The sequence below is a fragment of the Aureobasidium subglaciale genome (assembly GCF_000721755.1).
Source record: "Aureobasidium subglaciale EXF-2481 unplaced genomic scaffold scaffold_28, whole genome shotgun sequence".
Lineage (NCBI taxonomy): Eukaryota > Fungi > Ascomycota > Dothideomycetes > Dothideales > Saccotheciaceae > Aureobasidium > Aureobasidium subglaciale.
Window position 1 is genome coordinate 27,663 of NW_013566967.1, and position 19,785 is coordinate 47,447.

The 19,785-nt window shown below is 50.8% G+C and overlaps 8 protein-coding genes across 8 annotated transcripts; 5 read left to right on the plus strand and 3 right to left on the minus strand.

Annotated features, from left to right (window-relative positions):
* Nucleotides 1–1,328: 1,328 nt before the first annotated feature.
* Nucleotides 1,329–2,973, plus strand: AUEXF2481DRAFT_43915 (uncharacterized protein). The gene is made up of 2 exons (XM_013484588.1): nt 1,329–1,656; nt 1,710–2,973. Exons 1-2 carry the CDS (start codon nt 1,623–1,625, stop codon nt 2,642–2,644), a joined length of 969 nt encoding a protein of 322 aa, XP_013340042.1. The 5' UTR covers nt 1,329–1,622; the 3' UTR covers nt 2,645–2,973.
* Nucleotides 2,974–3,409: 436 nt separating this feature from the next.
* On the plus strand, nt 3,410–5,307 carry AUEXF2481DRAFT_701769 (uncharacterized protein; the record flags this gene model as incomplete). The annotated part of the gene is made up of 3 exons (XM_013484630.1): nt 3,410–3,489; nt 3,541–4,613; nt 4,673–5,307. The coding sequence occupies 3 exons, from the start codon at nt 3,410–3,412 to the stop codon at nt 5,068–5,070; spliced, it is 1,551 nt and encodes a 516-aa protein (XP_013340084.1). The 3' UTR covers nt 5,071–5,307.
* Nucleotides 5,308–5,544: 237 nt separating this feature from the next.
* Nucleotides 5,545–6,915, minus strand: AUEXF2481DRAFT_69759 (uncharacterized protein; the record flags this gene model as incomplete). Its single annotated transcript, XM_013484622.1, has 1 exon — nt 5,545–6,915. One exon carries the CDS (start codon nt 6,913–6,915, stop codon nt 5,545–5,547), a length of 1,371 nt encoding a protein of 456 aa, XP_013340076.1.
* A 757-nt stretch (nt 6,916–7,672) lies between these two features.
* On the minus strand, nt 7,673–9,661 carry AUEXF2481DRAFT_48245 (uncharacterized protein; the record flags this gene model as incomplete). Its single annotated transcript, XM_013484613.1, has 6 exons — nt 7,673–7,756; nt 7,830–8,116; nt 8,168–8,828; nt 8,878–9,207; nt 9,261–9,445; nt 9,496–9,661. 6 exons carry the CDS (start codon nt 9,659–9,661, stop codon nt 7,673–7,675), a joined length of 1,713 nt encoding a protein of 570 aa, XP_013340067.1.
* Nucleotides 9,662–10,110: 449 nt separating this feature from the next.
* Nucleotides 10,111–10,857, minus strand: AUEXF2481DRAFT_32912 (uncharacterized protein; the record flags this gene model as incomplete). The annotated part of the gene is made up of 1 exon (XM_013484565.1): nt 10,111–10,857. The coding sequence occupies one exon, from the start codon at nt 10,855–10,857 to the stop codon at nt 10,111–10,113; it is 747 nt and encodes a 248-aa protein (XP_013340019.1).
* Nucleotides 10,858–12,292: 1,435 nt separating this feature from the next.
* On the plus strand, nt 12,293–13,654 carry AUEXF2481DRAFT_43920 (uncharacterized protein). The gene is made up of 2 exons (XM_013484589.1): nt 12,293–12,380; nt 12,428–13,654. The coding sequence occupies exons 1-2, from the start codon at nt 12,325–12,327 to the stop codon at nt 13,593–13,595; spliced, it is 1,224 nt and encodes a 407-aa protein (XP_013340043.1). The 5' UTR covers nt 12,293–12,324; the 3' UTR covers nt 13,596–13,654.
* Nucleotides 13,655–14,133: 479 nt separating this feature from the next.
* Nucleotides 14,134–15,393, plus strand: AUEXF2481DRAFT_32914 (uncharacterized protein; the record flags this gene model as incomplete). The annotated part of the gene is made up of 1 exon (XM_013484566.1): nt 14,134–15,393. One exon carries the CDS (start codon nt 14,134–14,136, stop codon nt 15,391–15,393), a length of 1,260 nt encoding a protein of 419 aa, XP_013340020.1.
* A 2,915-nt stretch (nt 15,394–18,308) lies between these two features.
* AUEXF2481DRAFT_43923 (uncharacterized protein) lies at nt 18,309–19,240 on the plus strand. The gene has a single exon (XM_013484590.1). It carries the CDS (start codon nt 18,316–18,318, stop codon nt 18,994–18,996), a length of 681 nt encoding a protein of 226 aa, XP_013340044.1. The 5' UTR covers nt 18,309–18,315; the 3' UTR covers nt 18,997–19,240.
* Nucleotides 19,241–19,785: the final 545 nt, after the last annotated feature.

Here is a 19,785-nt window from a genome sequence, read left to right on the forward strand (position 1 = left end):
GCCAGATCTTATAGGCGACCGTGATAGTCCATGGCGTTATCACTGCTTGAAGCCTGTAGGGAGAGTCTAAATATACCTCAAACCACTCAAACAGCCGCTTTTTTCGAATGCCAACGATAAGATCATCGTTTGAATTCGAAAGACGGTGGACTATAGTTGACATTGTGGTCAGTGTGTATGTTGCTACCAGAGAGACAAGCCACTACTGTATTTGGTGGACGATCAAGTGACTAAGATAGAAGCCGTGAAGCTAATCATCCGCACTATGTGCCGAAGAAATGTTGCTTCAAGAGCATGCAAACAAGAACACGGTCCGTTGCCATGCGATCAGGGATTTGCAGTTGTTCGCCACGTTCAATGACTGTATTCTCTAGACTAAAGGGAGTGTTGATTTGCTTTCAAAGCAGAGTCGCCCGGCAAACCGGAATCTTTTTATCGTGCTTGATCCAGAAGAGAAGGTACCAAGCACACGTGGCGGCTTGACAAGCACTTTTACGCGAAACAAGGTTTTCTCCAGAAGCTCGCGCTTGCACAATCAAGTGCCCTAGACCCTTATCTAAGCTCGGGGTGATCATAGCCGTGTTATTCCCGGGACCAGGCTATCAGCTTTCCAGGGCGAGATGTCGCCTTAATTTGGACTATCTTATCATCAAGCCTGGAAATGCCTCGTATTAATCCAACAACAAATCGCCTCGCTACCGAAGCGTAGAAGACGTGAGTAACGGAACGTGATCAACGGGACGCGTTTGGAGAGACGACAGGAGACACAGACGAGAACTCGGCGGCTTCAGAGAGTGGTATCAATCGATTGCAGGCTTCAGACGAGCGAACAAAGACGTTCACGCATTTATAATCTGTCAGACACAGATATTGCAGACGCTCGTACGCGTTTCGAGCTAGCAACCGCTATAAAGGTAATGCAAGCGATTGGGCGCATTCGAGACGCAGAGAGACAAACAAGACAGTGATAAATCCCATGACGCGTCAGCTGGGGAGTCGACGCACAGACGGTCTTGGCGTGCTCTCTGTTGCCGGAATGACCCTGCCCGATTTGTATCTTGCTCATACTGTGTAGGCTCACTGTCTTGGTCACGTAACTGAAGTTGAGGAACACAATTGGCTGGAAAGTGGATTAATTAGTGACAGCTCATGACCCTTACGGGGTAAATAGCTTGAAAATATCGAATCGATCAAATGTCTCGGTCACGCATATCTTGCAAATGGATCTGATCCTGCTTTTACCCGAGTTGCCTTCAGCAATTGGGAATCGTCTCTGCGGAGAGACACACGTGAGCAATTGTCTCTCCTGATCCTCCTTACACAAGCTTGGGGACCAAATCTTACGTCCTCAACAAGCGCTGTTCACGAGTGACGCACACGCGCCAATGCGTGTTCTGACCACGGCGTGACGTGAAAACTTGTGAAGATTGTGACCATCGTCCAAGAAGACAAGGTGTTTGGCACCACCAAAATCAAGCATTCGGCGCGTTCGGCATTTGCTTGGTGTACAAGGTGGCGATTGACGGCAACTCCAGTTCAGAGGCGGTATCCCCGTCAGCCTCTGCGCCTCTTATACTTGATGCCTGACTACCCCTCCCTGCTTTGAGCCATCGAAACCCAGCATGCTGTCAGTCGGACGTCCCGAGTATTTGCACAGTAAGGTCTCTTACAAGAACACTCCTTGCCACCCCATCTGACCGCCAATTTAGTCGCTGATCTTTCGTGGTCGCGATATGCCCACTCTGCGATCCTGACACCAGATCCTGACCCCGCGATCTCGAATCTTGTTCAGACGTCCGCGACCGCGACCTACGGTGATGCTCTCGCTCCTCTTGGCTTCCGCTTAGGTAATGGCGGGGCTGGTCACACTGGGATTCTGAAGCTTCTGTGCGAAGTGTTCATAGCTTCACGTGGTGGAGGATTCAAACTCGAGTGGGTGCTGAACCACTCTCGCCACACCCAGATTGCTCTTCTGGGCGACGTCGTTCAGGTTGCTTTGACGTACGAACCAGAGTATGAAGAGCTGGCTGTCCGTGAAGGCTGGGCTGCGAAAGTGTCGAGAGTATTCAACGACCATTTCATTCTGGCAGGTCCACGAGAAGACCCCGCTGCCCTTGGACCAGAGCCTTCTATAACAAGTGCCATGGCTAAGATCGCGTTCCGGGGCTCTAGCACGCAACCGGAACTGCCTGCAATATTTCACACAAGGGCAGATGGTTCGGCAACGTACTACAAAGAGCTTGAGCTGTGGCAGTCCGCACAAGTCAATCTCGATACAGCCTCATCTTGGAGAGTTCGCATTCCAGTAACACCCTACGAAGCTTTGCTGGAAGCAGAGAGCAAGGGGGCGTACTTGATCACGGATCGCGCGACGTATCTCACTGCGAAACGAGACGGTGTTCTGAAGTCGACAACTGTATTCGTGGAAGGCGGCCCACAGCTTCTGAATCCTTGCTCGGCATTGATTAATGTGAAGGCTCCATACAATCGACTTGCACGAGACTTTGCATCCTGGTTGTGTAGCGCTGAGGTCCAGCTGCTGGTCCGTGGATTCGGCAGGAAGTGGAACGTAGGCATTCCTATCTTTTGCGTTGCCGATCAGCAGGACGTCGCGCACGAAGATCGCTTGTTAGCCAAGCTATAGAAGTTGATAGACATGATGAGGATGTCGAAGCCTCGGCCGATGCCTTGTTCGTGCCAATTGAAGTCATCACACAGGATATAGCAGATAGCTGCCGCCCGTCGAACCGTGTGATATCTGAGCTAGATCAGCCGATGATAGATTTGAGCCCAGATCTTTGTGATTCGTAGATGCCGTGCCGAGTCGTGCTCTTCGTGGAGGACGAATACAAGGCGGCAATGGTAACGCAAAACAGCTCTCAATAATCTTCTCTCCATGAACTCAATCGCGAGCAGGATCTTAGCCGAGATATCGGCTCGGTGTATGAGATCCTGTTCTCGCACGTAACAGACGCTCTCTACCTCGTGTCCGGGAATAAAAACTAGCCGCTCTTGCCTACAACCCCCGCGGCAAGGATTACTTGTGGGCCTGGACACTCAATAGATACGGTACCTACCTGGTTTGAGGGCTGACCTTCTGTCGAAATAAGGTTGATGATCATCGCCGAGATGCTGACGCGGTGCCGTTCGGGCTCTGCCCCCGGTTTACTCCATTCCGCTCTTTGTGGATTCGATTGCCTAGCATTCGCAGAAGTACACTCGAGGATTTGACCTGATAGTTGCAGGGAGTGACGACCCGACTCAGAAACCGATGGATCTGACAACAAGTCCAACCTTAGCAATATAAGAGTCTTTCTCCATCTCCCCAGATCTCCACTTCCCCAGCCTCAACCCCACGGGACAAGCTCTACCAAGCAGACAAGCGATTTCAAGACACTCGCACCTCGAGATGACTTCTCCAACATTCATCAAGCTCAAAGGCCAGAACCTGGTATATGCCGTGACATTCGCATGCAGCATCGGTTTCCTGTAAGTAGCAGTCTTGGTGTCCTGTCGCATAAGTACTGATCTGGTCAATAGTCTCTTTGGTTATGATTTGGGCTTCATGGGCGGTCTCACCACGTCGACCACTTTTCTCAGAACTTTCGAAGACCCCAACGCTTCTCTACTTGGTTTCCTGGTCTCTTCTTACGAGATTGGTGCTTTGCTCGGTGCAGTCTTTGTATTCTTACTCGGTGATCGTTTCGGTCGCAAGCCCATCATGGTCACTGGTGCTGTCGTCGTTTCGGTGGGTGCAGCAGTACAGACCTCATCTTTTGGTTCTGCTCAGTTCATCGTCGGTCGCATCGTTGCTGGCTTCGGTCTAGGCATGATGACATCCGTCATTCCCATCTGGCTGATTGAATGCGCGACTCCAAAGTCTCGGGGTCGTATGATGGCGATGCAGCTTTCCAATCTGATAATGGGACTCATTATTGCGAATTGGCTTGACTATGGCATGGCTTTCTTCACCACATCCGTCCAATGGCGGTTCCCCTGCGCTTTCCAGATTGTCTTTGTCTTGATTGCTGTCTCTTTGGTCCCCCTTTTGCCTGAATCTCCTCGTTATCTTGCCAAGATGGGCAAGGTCGAAAAGGCACGCTACAACCTGGCCGCGTTACGTGGTTTGGCTCTTGACGACGACGAGCTTAAGCTGGAGATACGACAGATACAGATTGCCATCGATTTGGAGAATGAGGAGACTGGTGGTTGGAGCGACATCGTCAAAGATGGTGGTATCAGTGGCTCGACTCGCGTAGCCATTGCCATGCTAGCCAATGCCCTCCAACAACTCACAGGCTCCAACGTCATGTCAAGCTATGGATCATACATCTTCCAAACTTCCATCGGATTGAGTCGTCACGATTCCTTGCTTGCTGCTGGCGGTCTCCAGATCTTCTTCTTCCTTAGCAGTATCATCCCTTGGTTCATCATTGACCGAGTCGGCCGACGCAAGCTTTTCATGTTCGGCTCCGCAGGTATGGCCATCTGCATGGGCCTCTCGGCAGTCTTCATTGGCGTCAAGGGTTATAATCTTGGTTACGGTGCAGCAGTGATGCTGTATCTGTACCAGACCTGCTTCACCGTAGGCTGGCAAAGCAACATGTGGGTTTGTGAGTCTCTTCATCCAAGCACTGCCCCCGCCCGATCTACATACTGACCATGACTCCAGACCCTTCAGAGCTACTCCCACTCAAGCTTCGCCTCCGCGGCGCCGCTCTCTCGGTAGTGATCCAATGGCTAACCACCTTTCTTGTGGTCGAGATAACCCCCATCATGATCACAAACATCGGCTACAAATCTTACATCATCTTTGCAGCCATCAACCTTGTCACAATCTTTATTGTCTACTTCTACTTTCCAGAGACCTCAAATCTGCCTCTGGAAGCTGTGGACATCTTGTTCCGGGACCGTCAGGCAGGCCAGAGACCCAGTATTTACCGCGTGGTGAGAGACACAACTGATAAGGACTTCTTGGCTGGTGTAGAGATGGAGTTGAGAGCCGATGTAGAGGATGCGGAGGTCAAACAAGGTACAGCTCATATTGAAGTGATGGAGAAGCACGATTGAGTCAGTCACTTTTGAGGAGCGCGCAGTCTTTGTATTACAGCTATTTCGTGGGTCGCAAGGTACTGATATCTTGTGGATCCGAGAGTATGCCTTGTATTGAGGTTGCGGAAAGCACGATTGAATTAGTCAGAGGTACTCTTGAGAGGAGTACACATCCTTCTGCATTCCAACAGTTGTTTTGTTATGAGAGTCTGATAATCGCAAGTTGCCGGCATCTTACATAGGTTCCATCTATACTGTCTCCGTGTCCGTCTGCGAAATATCTACTGCTTGAGCAACAATACTTGACATAACATTCTAGCCCCGCGTTATCTGACACCGGCAGCGCCTGCTTCTCGCATCATGCGATAGACAGAAATATTGGCAGATGTCGCTCGCAAGGAGGCAGAACTGAGTAGATGCATAGGTGGCAGAAGTACATGACTATGATCCTGTGTCGAGAACATCCGAGGTTCTCTTCCCTCCTCGAATGACTCAAGCTCCCACAGTCTCATTGAGCGTCTGAATATTATTCTTGATATTGATATCCTTCCTTCCAGCAACAGCAAGTGCGTTCAACAACTGCACAAGCACAGGCTCCAACTGTACACCAAGCGCCACAGGATCAAGTGTATCATTCAATGTCGTCTCCTTCGAGCACCCACTTGCCACTGTACCCGCGAATGCAGCCTTGACGAAGTTGAAGGCCCCGACAAAGCCAATGACTTCTGTAGTCGCATGTCCACCATTCGCCACAGTGACAAAGTGCACGGAGGCGCCGTCTGCACACCAGTCGTCGTAGAGTGTCGAGGCGTTGGCGTAAGGGATAACTTCATCATTGATAGCGTGGAAGAGATAAACAGGAGCTTTGGGAGTCTCGTTCGAATTAACACCCATGACCTGTTTGCTAAGAACATTCGCGATAGTGGGTTCAAAGAAGATTTTGTTACCGAGAGATTGGAAGTCGGTGCTCTGGATCTGGCCAAAAGCAAAGGTCAGGAGGTTTTCAACACCGCAGATCTGCTCAGCGACTTTGAGGTCATTGCGGCCTTTGGGTGTGATGATGCGGTTGATGACAGGGTCGAGTTGGGCGCCGTACGCAGAGTCTGCAGCGAGACCGACAAGAGATTGCGGAAGGAAGCCAGCGAAGAGTGTGCCATCGATGAAGACAGCCGTACCAGTGAGGTTAGCAGGAGTGCCGCCAGATGCCCAGCCGATGACATTCAGCTCAGGAGCGTAAGTCGACAGCAGAGATGCAGCCCAGCCAGTGGCGATACCACCACCAGAGTAGCCGTACCCAACGATCTTTGGAGTAGAAGTGCTGAAGCCAAGGGTGGAGCCAAAGTTTGCAACGGCGCGCATGCTGTCAAGAACTCCCATACCAGCAAGACGACCAGCGCCGAAAGCAGCATCAGGGCCTTCGTAGTCAGGCGCCTGCACAACATATCCCTCCAGGAGGTAAGCCTGAAGCAAGAAGAACTCGACGGACGAGATGAGGTCAATCTGAGGGGCGAACAGCTGGTAGTTGAAGCTGGGGTCGCAAGCGCCGGTCACAGCAGAACCGTCGTATGCAGTGTGGAAGCTGACGAAGCTATTGGCCTTGGGCTTGAGAGGCTTGAAAACAGTAGTTGCCGAGGCGATGGCAGTACCATTGATGGCAGTGGTGCGGTACAACAATTGCCATGCTTGTACACCGTCAGGGATCAGACCAAAATAGGTGGTGATGACTCTGCGAGTGCGAAGGATAGTTCCTGGAGCCTTCGAAGCGTATCCAGCCGGCGCATTGTAAAAAGGGTCGTACTGAGGAAGGATAGCAGCGAATGTGGCGGGCAAGAGCAGAACCCAAAGAGCAAGGCTGGGAAGCATGTCTCGAACAGACGACAGCATGATGAAGCCTGATGGATGGAGGAGGTAGGGATGGGCACGAGGTAGTACCAAGTAAAGGTGAAGCCTTGCTGTTATACCCCTCGTTTCGCGCTATGGTAAAGTCTGCCAATACTACAAGGTTACTCCGCTTGTCCTCAAACGACAGTGCTTGACAGGCTAGCTACTCGAGCCCTGAACAAAAGCTACCATCTGACTATGTGCATGGTGTTGTTCGCCGACAAGATCGGTGTGATTTGTCGAGTACGTCCGTAGGAAACATGGAGAAGCGCAGATCATCTCGTGTGTCCACGGTGTCCAAGGGGAGAAAAGTCGTTTTGTACCTGAGGAAGCCTCGGTAGGCTTGACCTTTTCTTTGCAGAGTTCAACGGGCGGCATGACGGAAGAGCCGCTTGGGCTGGCACGTGTACAGGCTACTAAAAGCCAATTTGCGACAGCGTTCTTGGCAGCGAAGTCAGCCTATACCATGCCCTGCCAAGAAAGCAGCAAGAGCGCGATCATTGATGTCGAGCATAGCGCTGCGTCCGTAAGGGGACAAGAGAGTTGTACGATGGAACATGTATAGAAGTTGGAAGCGAACGTGCATGAGCCGAGGAGATGGCCATGATCAATGCGGGGTTGTGGAGGATCTACAGGACAGTAAATTAAGAAGCGAACTTGCATGTGTCAAGCGGCCAACCAGGGCGCTTCGGTGTACGCTCCCTCTTCGGGGATATGTCTATCCGAGCTGATGTCTCTTCTACTCGGACTTCTTCGACAGGCTCTGGGCAAAGTCAATCAACGTCTGGGGCGCATTGTACTTTGGCATATGCAGCTCCACAAACTGTCAGGATGATTAGCGATGCGCTCATGCAAGCCATGCAAGCCATGCAAGCCATGATCTTTATCAAACTCACATGCAAGCCTTTTCCTTCCGAGAACTCTTCATCAGTAAGCAACTCCTCGAGCTGGGTGCGAGTGCTGACTCGATATGTCTTGACACGATGCTGAGAGGCTTCATCCTCTGGCGTAAAGACCTCGGCAATTTTACTGTATCGCCATTTGCTGATGTCGTTGTATTTGGCCTTCATGCCATGCACCCAGCGCTCAATCTCGTAGCCGTCGTTCTCTATCAGGAAGATTGTGCAGTCCAGATCCTGCCGAATGATGGTTGACAGCTCTTGTACAGTAAGTTGGAAGGATCCTGCAGCCTGTCAGCCCCATGCAAGATGTGAAAAGAACCAAGAACACTCACCATCGCCCTCGAAGCAGACGGTCCTCCGCAGTCCGCCCGACGTTTTCATAGCCAAAGCCGCGCCTTGCGCTGCACCAAGGCCATACCCAATTGACGACCACAATGTCTGATTGATGGCTTGTACACCTGCTGGGAACTTGGTCTCCCAGATTCCGACAAAGGATGTGCCAGTCTCTGTGATGACGACATCGCCAGATCTCAGCCACGACGAGATGCGAGGCCACAGCCAGTCGTGTGTCACATCTTGAGTCGTCGCCTCACCATTGGTAAGTTGATGCTCTTTGCGGATAGGCATCACAACCTTGTCCATCTGCAGCTTGGACGGGTCGACCTCTTTGACGAGCAATTCAAGCAGCCACTTCATATAAACATTCTCGAATTTGGCACAGTCCATCACGACGTGGTCAAAGTGTAGGTCGACGGAACTCAAACGACTGATGCGGTAAGAGAAACCAAAGCTGTTGACGTCTGACTTCACGTTACCGATGGTGATGACCAAATCGCTCTCCTCGATCATCGCTCGTACATTGTCATCGGAACCTTTGCCAATGTAGATGCCTGCGAATAGCGGTGACTCTTCGTTCGCCACACCTTTACCCATGGGTGTGATGAAGGTTGGCAGACCCGTCTTGCGGGCAAACACTTCGGTCAAGGCTTCAACCTGCAGGAAGTCAGCATGTTGCCACTGGAAAGCAGAGAGCTGAACTAACACGATGACGCTGAGCACCGGCATCGAGCAGAAGTGCCGGCCTCTTTGCTGCATACAACTTCCTCAAAATCAAGTCTGCTGCCAGCTTCTCCGTTTCACGATCGCTTTGCGGAGGCTCAATGATGATCGGTGTATCCAACAGTTTTGCATCGACCTCTTCAGTCACCATGTCGGCTGGCAATTGGATATACACTGGTCGACTGTTGACGTAACAGGCTTGTAGTACACGATCGATCTCGGCTGGTGCTGTTGCTGGGTCCATGAGGTTGGTCTGCGCGATCGTGATGGGTTTCGACATGTCGGCAAAGACATTAAAGTCGCCATTGCCGAGCTAGATAGGAGTCAGAGATCGGGTAGTCAAGAAGCGTGACCAACAGGACGTACAGTGTGATGGAGGAGCATGCCGCTCTTCTGTGCAGCTCTCTTCGGCGTTCCGACGATGTGCACGACCGGACAGAACTCGGCAAAAGATCCAGCAATGGCGTTGAGGCAGGACAGTTCACCAACTCCGAAGGTCGTCACCAAAGCTCCCATGCCCATGAGCCTTCCGTATGCGTCTGCTGCGTAGCCTGCGGCCATCAGTCAACGGATCGACCTGAACACGTCGATGGCAACGTACCAGCATTCAACTCATTGCAATTGCCGACCCAATTGAGCCCGCAAGGCTCGACATAGTCCAACGCGACAAGGTTGAAGTCTCCAGGAACTCCATGAAGGTCCTTGACTCCAAGCTGGTTTAGTCGGGTGAACAGGTACTCGGCAATGTTGACAGTTTGGTTGCTCATTGTGGAGAAGATGCAGCGATGAATCGATATTAAAAACGAGGGCAGGCAGAAGGTAAGCAGCTTATCAGCTATGACGGCTCTTCCGGTAATGAACAATCAATGTGGAGAGGAGAAGCATGATTGTTGTCGCGTTCTCGTAGCTAATGACGGTTGACAAGCCGCTCTTTAGGTCACACCTTGGTGGAAGGAGCGAAAGAGGGCGGCTTTGCTCCGTCTTGGCTGACGGAACACGGCCCGTCTTCAAGTCGTCCTGCGGGGTCGTCGCAACAGGAAGGAGCGACTGCCTCAGTCTTGTCGCAGTGTGTTCTTGCCCCCAGAGAAGTCGTGCGTATCTATTGATCCAGAATCTGAGAACCTTTGTGGTCCTGTTATCTGTCCTCATTCGATCGGAACAGTAATGGGTCACCCAGCTTTGGACTCAGTCAAGATGTTGAGACGGCTTGCTGCTTCTACTCTGCGGTGCTCTCGCGAGTAGCCTTGACTGCAGCCTCTATCAGGTCGAAATAGTGGTTACAGAGCCAGATGTCATCAAACCATTGAACGAGCTTGGTCCAGATCTTGAGTAGGACGAACATCGAAGTAGTGTCAGCAGTGCTCGCATTAGCAGGAGAAAGCGGACCCATCACAGTGATTGCGCCATCTGCACTGATGTCCTTCCATGCGATATAAAAGCTCCAGGAATGACCAATGACTGCACATCCTACCATGAGCGGAAGTTTATCATCTACACTCGGATCTCCAAGGTGACGAAGATGCTGCAAATGCGACAGCCCAGCAGACAGAGCAACCATCAGCTGTATTTCCGCTTCTTCTGCGCTTCCGCCGTGTCTTTTTACTTCGATCGGGCAGGCGATGGGGACGGTAGAAGTGTAAGCATCAGCCATGGCTGACAGGGGCAAATCCGTGGGATTCATGATGTGTCTGGTCATTGCCAGCGCAAAGTCTGATTTCTTGTTGACTACATCAAGTCGCCCGCTGTTACAAACACGAGGCAGATATTGTGGATCAAGGGATTGCGACTGGATGTTGTTAACTTCCAAGTCTTGATGGAGATTGTTGAGATCCAGGACAGAGGTGAGGACAGCATTGACGACATCGCACCAGGCATTTTCGTCCTTGAGCTTCACCAAGCACGCTTGCGCCCGCTGTTTTATGCTCATAAGCTGTTGCCAGACCATAGCAGGGGGTTGTTCCATATATGGTAGATAAGCATCATAGATATGTCACTGGTAAAAGCAGCAGAGGACGTTTCTTCGTAGGTCCTGGCGTCTTGTTCGCGAAACTGATCACGAATACCCTCAGGCATGGTACCGACTGTCGCATCGATGACAAGAGCGCGACGCAGCTCTAGAACAAGCTTCGGCAGGGGCTGCGCATCAGTTGGCGAGATGAGCTTCACAGCAGGTACGCCTCTTGCCAGCGACTTGATTGTCTGTCGCACCGGACTCGACGACCTCAACCGCGAGCGACTCAGTATCGTGGATGGAGGTATTGGTGCAAGTATGACGCGTCCACTCATCGGGTTCTGAGGATTTGCATTCATATCGTCGCTATCGTTGCTGAACTGCGATCGCGCCTTCCTCTTTTGCCATTGTTGTGTCTTTCACTCCTTCTCTTCCTGAACGTCGTCGGCTTTGCGCTTCAGCGTACGCCCGCGCGACGGCTCGGTGTCTGGGGAAGTCGCGACTGCAAACGAACTCGGCGGCGTCGTCGATATCGATGGCATTGATTTTGGCGGATCTGGCAGGAGCGATGACAATAATGCATGTGTATTCAGGCTTCGGTGTTGCCTCGATCGAATTGTCGAGGATGGAAGCGTCGGCCAAGACATTCGGAGAGGTTGCCTTGACAACGTCGGCTGCAAGACCTTGATGGCCAGAGCAGACTGAATCCTTTAGCATCTCATCATTTGTTCACTTTACTGTAGTAGTACCTTGTTGCATTTGAAGCTTCTGCCAATGTTGTAAATCACATATCCTCATGTCAAGCTAGACTCATCATATTGGCATCATCATCAGCAAACCGTCCCAGCTCGCCACAGCTCGAAGCCGCAACCGGCATGTCTCTCTCAAAATTGTTCTGCAAGCAGCCACAGTAGGGTTTAGGCGATATTGCCATAAGCATACATAGTGATGAATACATTGTCCCAGATCTGAGCATCCTCTAGATCTATGTGTCTCAAATAGGGACAGTTCTGTCCTTTCACGAGTTAAAGAAGAATGTGACTGGTACGACCCTGGCCAATTTCGCGCACGGACAGCGCCAAGCACTGAAGCCTCACCAGAGAATTCGGCCGCATCGGCTCCCTCTCCTCTTCTTTGAATGGCCATCACTCGACAGTTCTGTTCATGATCATTCAGGCTTGGCTCTGAGGCTATGTCGTTATACAGGTAAAGTTTGGCGATGAAAGGTAGGTCTCGGCCAAATTCGCGGCCCTCGCACGGCCACCGACGTCGGCCAACGTCGCGTTTGTTTGCGCCCTACCGACTTTGCTGCCTTGAGCTTACTGCAGTGCCAATCTCGAGTCCACGCATGGGTGATTGATTATGATATATACATGGACTCTTTAGAAATGTGCTGGGCTCCTCGCGCAATCTTCCAGATCACCTTTCAACGATATGACCATGACTGAGGACGAATGGCTTGAGGCTTCACGGAAGCAGATGGAGCAGACCGACACGGCCAACTTGCACAGCAAAACATGCGACACGTGCGGAAGGTAAGTTGGCTCTACTTGGCGGGCTGAACCAACTCTGATCTAGACAGACCTCATGTCCGCCTAGATGATACGTGCGAGTTGAAACCCTCTGCTCTAGCTGAACGGATAGGAAACATACCGGAGATCTGGATGAATATCTTGGCTCTGGCTGACAGACCTACACTTCGCTCTACTATCCGAGTCAACAAAGCCTGTTACAGCGAGGGCTTGCCGTATCTCTGGTATTGTCCTGACGACAACGACTTCCGATTTTATTACGTAGCAAAGAAAAAGCGACCAGACAAGGTGGACTTCTATGCCAGATTTGTACGCCATGTCATATATACCGCCCAAACCGACAGAGGCAACACTCGCGGTCGACTCGACAAAAACCTACACAAAGTTGTCGCGCCTCAATTTCCAAACCTCGCCACCCTTGAATGCACGACCTTTTCACTTGGTGGCAGAACCAAAAGACAAATGACTGGTATCTTCGCGCCCACTCTCAAGCATCTCAGTCTTGCAGATAATGTGGATGACGGGACTCAGTACTACTCGGAGCGCGTTAGCAGGGATGCTCACGTCTCATGGTTCAAAACAATGCTGGAAAGATGCCCTTTGCTAGAGAGCTTTGACCTTGGAGAAGACAATGGTGTGGGTCGTCGCGACTTCCATCACTTCTTGTGTTGCATGGTACATCTCAAATCGGTTAGGCTTGGCCGCGGCAATGAACATCTTCTGATCGACCATGTACGTCCTCTTCTCAAGAGTTTGAGAGTCGGTCCAGAGTGGATGATGGAACCAAACTCGTATGAGATCTTGTCTAAGATGCATGCACTCGAGTCGCTGGAAATCACAGTCGGACCTGCACCAGTCACCAGCGATAAATTGCTCAGCCTGCAGAGCTTGACAAACCTCAAGCATTTGTACATCTGGTCCAATGAGATCGGCGCTACGAGATGTGCTGTTACCGCACAGGAACTGGCCTTCTTCCTGGAGACTCTACTGCGACTTACAGACTTTCGACTCTATCTTGAGTTTGACTTCTTCGACCTTGAATCTGCTGTCAAAGTGGGCCACGATCTACCGGAAGGATACCCGCGCTTTGATGACTCGAAAAGTCGTCAGAAGTACCTGAGCTACCTCGAAAACATTGCTGAGGTTGAGTTGGAGGCAGCCAAAGCTGTACAATGGAATTTGGCGCTGGATAACGAGCCACCGGCCATGGGCGGATGATCAGAGCTTCGCAACGGCTCTGCAAGACATAGCTTCGCAATGACTCTGCGAACTCTGAGGTAGACATGGCAGAACAATCAAAAAGAGAGTACATACTGATAGACCACTTGGCAGAGCCAGGATATCGCTGGTCGTGCAAAGTCTATTGATGTTTATGCCAATTCAAATCCGTAGTAGGATTCTTTCGTTGCTCAAAACTTGGCTTTGAGAGTCGTTGAAGGATTTATTACTCGTAAGTGTTGTGTCGTACTGTTGGGTTAGAAACGAGAAGTCGGAAAATTGAGCGCTGGCGACTTTTGTGTGCGCCGTGTTTCGGAAACTTGGACTCACTCGCTGCCACACAAACTTTCACACCTGCGCGCAAATCATTCGTGCACACCTCTAAAACCATCCAACGACTTTAAACCTCCTCCACCATCTCTTCCTTCACGCAAAGCGCGTTTCGATAGTCGTCTTTCTCTACATCCTATCTTCAATCACACAGATTGCGTCTTTGCATCGACGCAACTTTGCGCACCTCAAACACACCGCAGTCGCAATGAAGAGGTCCCAGCGCGCTGGCGCCCTCATGAACGTGCTCAGATCCTTCGAGGCCGAACGCCATACCGGATGTCCTCTCAAGGACTTTTTGTGTGACTCTGGCGGTGAGGTTCATAGTCTACTCTGGCACCATGACGGCTCTCCGCTACCGTACCACCTATCAGCCTTGAGCAGACGAATTGGACAGACCGCGGGATTCGTCGCCATCATTCTGTCGCATTTCACTGACGCCGAGCTTTACAACGCTATGCATGTCAACAAGGCCTGGGGTAAGGAGGCTGTCCGCCTCTTGTGGCACAGTCCGGTCGACGGACGACCTGTTGCATCAAGCCTCGCAGATGAAGATGTCGCCAGCCATGCCACCCTTATGCGTCACTTGGAGGACACGCAACACCAGAGGAAGATCGATGAGGATGGCTCGGGCTACTCTTTCCCATTCTCCTTCACCTGTGACCTACCTGTTCTGCCCCGCTTGACCAGCATTGAGTGCAGGTATGCCTCTCTAGGCAACAGGACTGTCGAGAAGCTCAACACTCTGTTCGTGCCCACTATCAAAACCGTGTTCATGTACGACTACGCCGATCGCGACGTACGCCATGCAGATGTCGAAGAGGACAGTCGATGGTTCAAATTAATGAGCCAGAATTGTCACCATCTGGAAGATATCACACTGGGCGTTGAACCCCTCATCTCCACCAAGGAGTTGGCGCGATTCCTCCAGACTCAACCTTTTTTCAAGTCCATATCTCTTAGTTTGAACTCCGAGCACCTTCTTGTGGATGGTCTTGCTCCATACTTGGAAAGCTTTGAGATGACGGTTGAATCCCGGGTTACTCGCATGAACAAGTTCGCTCTCAGACGGCTGCCGAAGATTCATGCTCTGGAATACCTGAAGATTAATTTCTGCGGTTGCGAGCTTAGCGGCAACGACCCTCTGCCTCTCCAGTACCTGCAAAAGCTCACATCTCTCTGGATCGTCCCGGACGAGGAGGTGGATGACCTGGAGCATAAGTTCACAGGCACTGCTGCAGAGCTCCTTACGCTGGTTATCGCCATGCCGAACTTGGAGCACATGACCATAAGCACCCCTTGTGACTGCCTGCTTCGTGAGGTAGAGCTTTACGGTGACGAGTCCTGCGCTGACGACAAGAGAACTTGGTGCTGGGGCTTTTGGGAACGTCCGGGCTACCTTGAGTATCTCCGCTACCTTGCCGATGAGGAGCTCAAGGAAGCTCTGAGCACCATTGAGCAGGCCTGATCGGCTCACAATTCGACGTCAGCAGCAAACTCCCGACTGCTCTCTTTGCTCAGAGAGCGTTGCAAGTCACTCTTCTCTCCACACCTTCGCTCTGTCAATAATACAGCGCTACGTCAATCGACACAATTGACACCATGTCAATCTCCCAACAATCGGCCAGCTTCCTTAATGAGCACTTTGTCTATTTACAATGTCTGCTCAATGCACCTTCGCAAAACCATAAATGCGCCATCAGCACTCCTTCCATCGATGAAGCGCACACAACAATCAGAAGCTACTACTCTTACGACAAAACAGCGCAAGCAACGACAACACTATGACGTTACCCTTTCATCGCGCTGATCGCTGCTCGGCTAGCGCTTTCCATCCCCTGACCTTCTCGGGGCTTGTCGTTCTCGGCTGGTTGAATTTCCCTTGTTCCTTGTCTTTGCAGTACAATCTTGGAAAATTCGACACATAGGCGCTTTAGCACTTAGAGTGACATCACATGAAAGTAGGCAAGCGATAAGATGTATAGCAAAATGACATGAAGGTGAAGTAGTCCATTACTGGAGGCTATTTGGATCTGCGAGAGTCAATGCAGAAGTCGTATGATGCAAAGTAATGTTTTCTGTTACCCCCGTAAGGTAAAGACTCACTTTGAATGTCCATCGGAATGTGGGCTTAGTTTCTGGCAAAACTCGGGTTGGTGAGGCTCAGATTGGCCAGATGATTTACTGGTGTAAGAGAAGTTTTAAATGCAGAAGATAAGAAGCAAATCCTTATTGGCCTTGGGACCTCAAGAATGAGCCCACCCAAGATGCTCGTTTCTGCGTCACAGCAGTGAAGACCGTGATAAGCATCAGGATCAAATGTAGTGACATAAGAGGACTATGCCCATAGGAAGAATTGAAATGGCTCGCCCAAGCATGGCCGAAGCTGTTGCGTCCGAATATAGGCCTATAATCGCAAAGAGCATCCAATCAGATAGCTCTACACGTCAAGGAAGAGCTCTTGAAGCAGAGTATACATCGTACGCGGCCATACCGGTTGAAAAAGGGTGGCTCGATTAGTCGTCCAATCATCCTCTCACAAGGCAGATGGTGCATGGTCTCTAGACGTTACGAAAATGCACTCCTGCCGAAGTTTCTACCGAACTATCGATCCTCGACTCTGGGCCTTGGTATGTCGAAGCTATGTCCTCATCGTCTAGATTGAGATCCTGGCTCAAACGTCGTGTATACAGATGGGCACAACCGTTGCAGCTCGCTTCGAGATTGCCATACAATGGCCCCCTATTTGGAAGACACTGACCCATTCAAGTCCAACGGGATGTTCATGACAAGGAGATGCGTTATACAGGAGACTCACCGTACAAACTGGTTTTGGTTGACGTAATCGAAATCAAGCAGGTGACTGAGAAGCATGAAATTGTCGTTCAGGTGTTCGAATTGACATTACGGCAGACACGTCTAGATAATTGGCACCCTGTTGGTGACAAAAGCAGAATCCATTGATCAAATAAAGATGTAATAATGCCCTAGTATTAGTTCCTGTTGCATCTGCGATGGATACGAGCATGCAAGTGAATCATGAAACGTCCATGTGCATGTTTCCAGACCCTCCAATATCACGATGATGAAGGATTCAGTGTTTACGGTTTACCCCAAATTCCACACCTACGGTCGAATACGCACGACGTTGAAAGAACAGTCGTTCGCAGATCATTGGGAAACGACGAAATAATGTATTTCTGAGGTCTCCTTAAACTCTCCGAGGTGGAGACAGCCTCAAGACTCAACAAGAAATGTTGTAGCGCGACATTGATGATTTCGAGCTCTTCAGATCTTTATCTGGCAGATCGGCGGACTGACTTTGGTCACATCAATATATATTAGCAACATCATAAATTGACGATCCCGAAGCAAAGCAAGCTTAACTTGTCCAAAGGAGGAGCGCGATGCAGGAGGCGGAGTAGAGCTGGAGGTGGACTGAGCATCTTGACACTAATTCTGCTTAAACTGGAAGGTGAGAAGACCTCCAAGCTACCGGCTATTGATTCGGCATGCCGAAGAACACTCCCGGAAATACACTTGCCAAAGAGCGATGTCCGATAGAGTTTGTGATACTAGATCCAGCTGCGCGTTGTGCAACGGCCCGCCCCACATGTTCCGTCCACGGCTTAAAATGGCATTTCTACGTCCGAAGCCATTCCCAGAAAGTGACTTGGGAACATGTTTCTCAACTCAAGGTCCTCGCGTGCATGGAGACGTTGTGAGCTGTACGATGTACGGTCACATATCGGTCGCTCGTGTCGCCTCCCGGAGCCACTTCCGCCTGCCCGCGTGGTCATCAGCCCAATTGGTCAAGTACGTCGCTCATCTGCGCTCTTGAAGTTTATCAACCTGATCATCATGCGCTGATCGTGTCTCATCCGAAAGGGACAAATGGAATCACATCTAATTTAGGGCGAACGCTCATGTCCTTGCACCATAACCTGAGGTCGTCGCTGTTGCTCTCAAGACTTTGCTTCGAGGCCATTGCACCCGGAGTATACTATACAAGCTTTGACGCGCTCTATTGTCGACCTATCGCCATTTGTCTGGATCGTTGTAAGATCTATAGAGTGAAGATCGAGATCCGCCATCTTGAATGGGGAAGCAGTCGAGCCACCTACGACTGAAGCCACGCTTGATTTCTTGGAGACTCAGAGCCTATCACAGTTCCCCTGTCGGTCGCCAAAGTAGACCGCAGAAGACATTTGTTATCTCCTAAAGCCATGGGCCCTCACCGGTATCAACGTCGCTAGTGAGCCCAGGCTCCTTCCTTAGTCTCTCGCGGTCGGGCCACTCAGCACCGCATCTCAAGAACAAGCAGAACATTCAAGTATCAACCACTCCTCGTCTCGTCTCCATCTCTACAGCATTTAGCAGATTCTCCGACATGCCGAGCTATCGCAAAGGAACATGGGCCGAAGAGGAAGACATGACATTGCTGAGCATCGTCAGCGCTTGCGAACCCTGCGACTGGAACCAGATCTCGAACGTACTGGGTACCAGAACACCAAAACAATGCGCCGAGCGATATCACCAGAACCTACGACCAGGACTCAACCATGGCCCCCTGACAACCTACGAATGCTTCCTGGTCGACAAGCTTGTCCGGGAGAAGGGAACATGCTGGGCATATATCGCCAAACAGCTTGTGAATCGTAGCGAGAACAAGATCAAGAATTGGTATTACAACAGACGCTTCAAAAGATATCGTGACCAACGACAAAGAGAATCGCATGTGAGAGCTTCCTCACCATATCTCAAGTTTGAGAGCTCTCAGCAACCAAGTACCATGCTCCCATATCAAGAGGTCCCAGCGACGAGCGTTCGGCGGACAAAATTTCTTCACACCAGTCCCTATATCACTCCGTACGTCCAGTACCATCCTCCGCAGCCACATACCCCACCCTCCATCGTCGTCCCTTTACCATACGACATTCCCAAGAGCAGCGACCCCACGTTCGACACAACTGCTGTGACGACCACGAATACACTGGATCCGAAACAGGAACAGGCACGAGCTAGTCTTGCACTTCACTGGCAAATGAACGCTTTCTCGACAGGAAGCTAGCCTGGCTTCCAGAACCAAGTCCTGACTTATCAGACACCGCAAACTACTTATTCGAGATGGCATGCTGTGACATGAGGAATGCGCAGAAGAGAGGGCTTATGTCAGCGTCACACAAATCTACGAAGACTCCAGCGGTACACCTTGTCCACCGTGTATACACGGAAGAAGATGGTCTGAGCTCCCAGGCTTGACGCTCCTCAAATTACTATATCAGCTTCCCAGCTCAACATAATCCTCATAATTGTCCACTATCTATCTGTGTCAAAACTATGTGATATCGTAAAATCCCATAAACATGTCCCATCTCGATTGGTTGACCACATCATCACGTCTTACATCACAAATTCCTCGCCCTACCTGCCCTGATACTTTACATCGGGAAGTGGAGGAAGCAAAAAGTCAAGCTTCGCCGTTACGTCTTGGAATCTTACACGGAAAAGCTTAACTCCCGCGTTCTGCAACGGCTCATCGCGACGAAAGACCACTTTCGGATCTGGGCTAAGGGTACGGTAATGCGCGAGCAAGGAAGACGGCAAGTCCGTGTGTGATGAGATTATAGTATTATGTTGTAGTGCGTAGAGGTATTCTGCTGTTATTACCGGGCTTCGATGCGCTGCACTTGTATTTCCCGCACTGCTGGCGGACATGTCACTCTTCTTGCAGAAAATTGTGTCTCATTTGCTGCAGTACTCTCAATGCTTCAGGCAGACCAGGCAAGCTTCGGGACATCTCGGAACGTCTAGTCTCCAGGCGCTCCGGCAATGCGGATCACGAGGATTGTCTCGAGCT

What these genes read in the sequence shown, in the direction of transcription:
- AUEXF2481DRAFT_43915 (XM_013484588.1), top strand. Translation starts at nt 1,623, where the DNA reads ATGCTGTCAGTCGGACGTCCCGAGTATTTGCACA. An exon ending in ACGTCCCGAGTATTTGCACA is followed by an intron (nt 1,657 to 1,709) that starts GTAAGGTCTCTT and finishes CCGCCAATTTAG; the next exon opens with TCGCTGATCTTTCGTGGTCG.
- AUEXF2481DRAFT_43920 (XM_013484589.1), top strand. Translation starts at nt 12,325, where the DNA reads ATGGAGCAGACCGACACGGCCAACTTGCACAGCAAAACATGCGACACG. An exon ending in ACATGCGACACGTGCGGAAG is followed by an intron (nt 12,381 to 12,427) that starts GTAAGTTGGCTC and finishes TGATCTAGACAG; the next exon opens with ACCTCATGTCCGCCTAGATG.
- AUEXF2481DRAFT_43923 (XM_013484590.1), top strand. Translation starts at nt 18,316, where the DNA reads ATGCCGAGCTATCGCAAAGGAACATGGGCCGAAGAGGAAGACATGACA.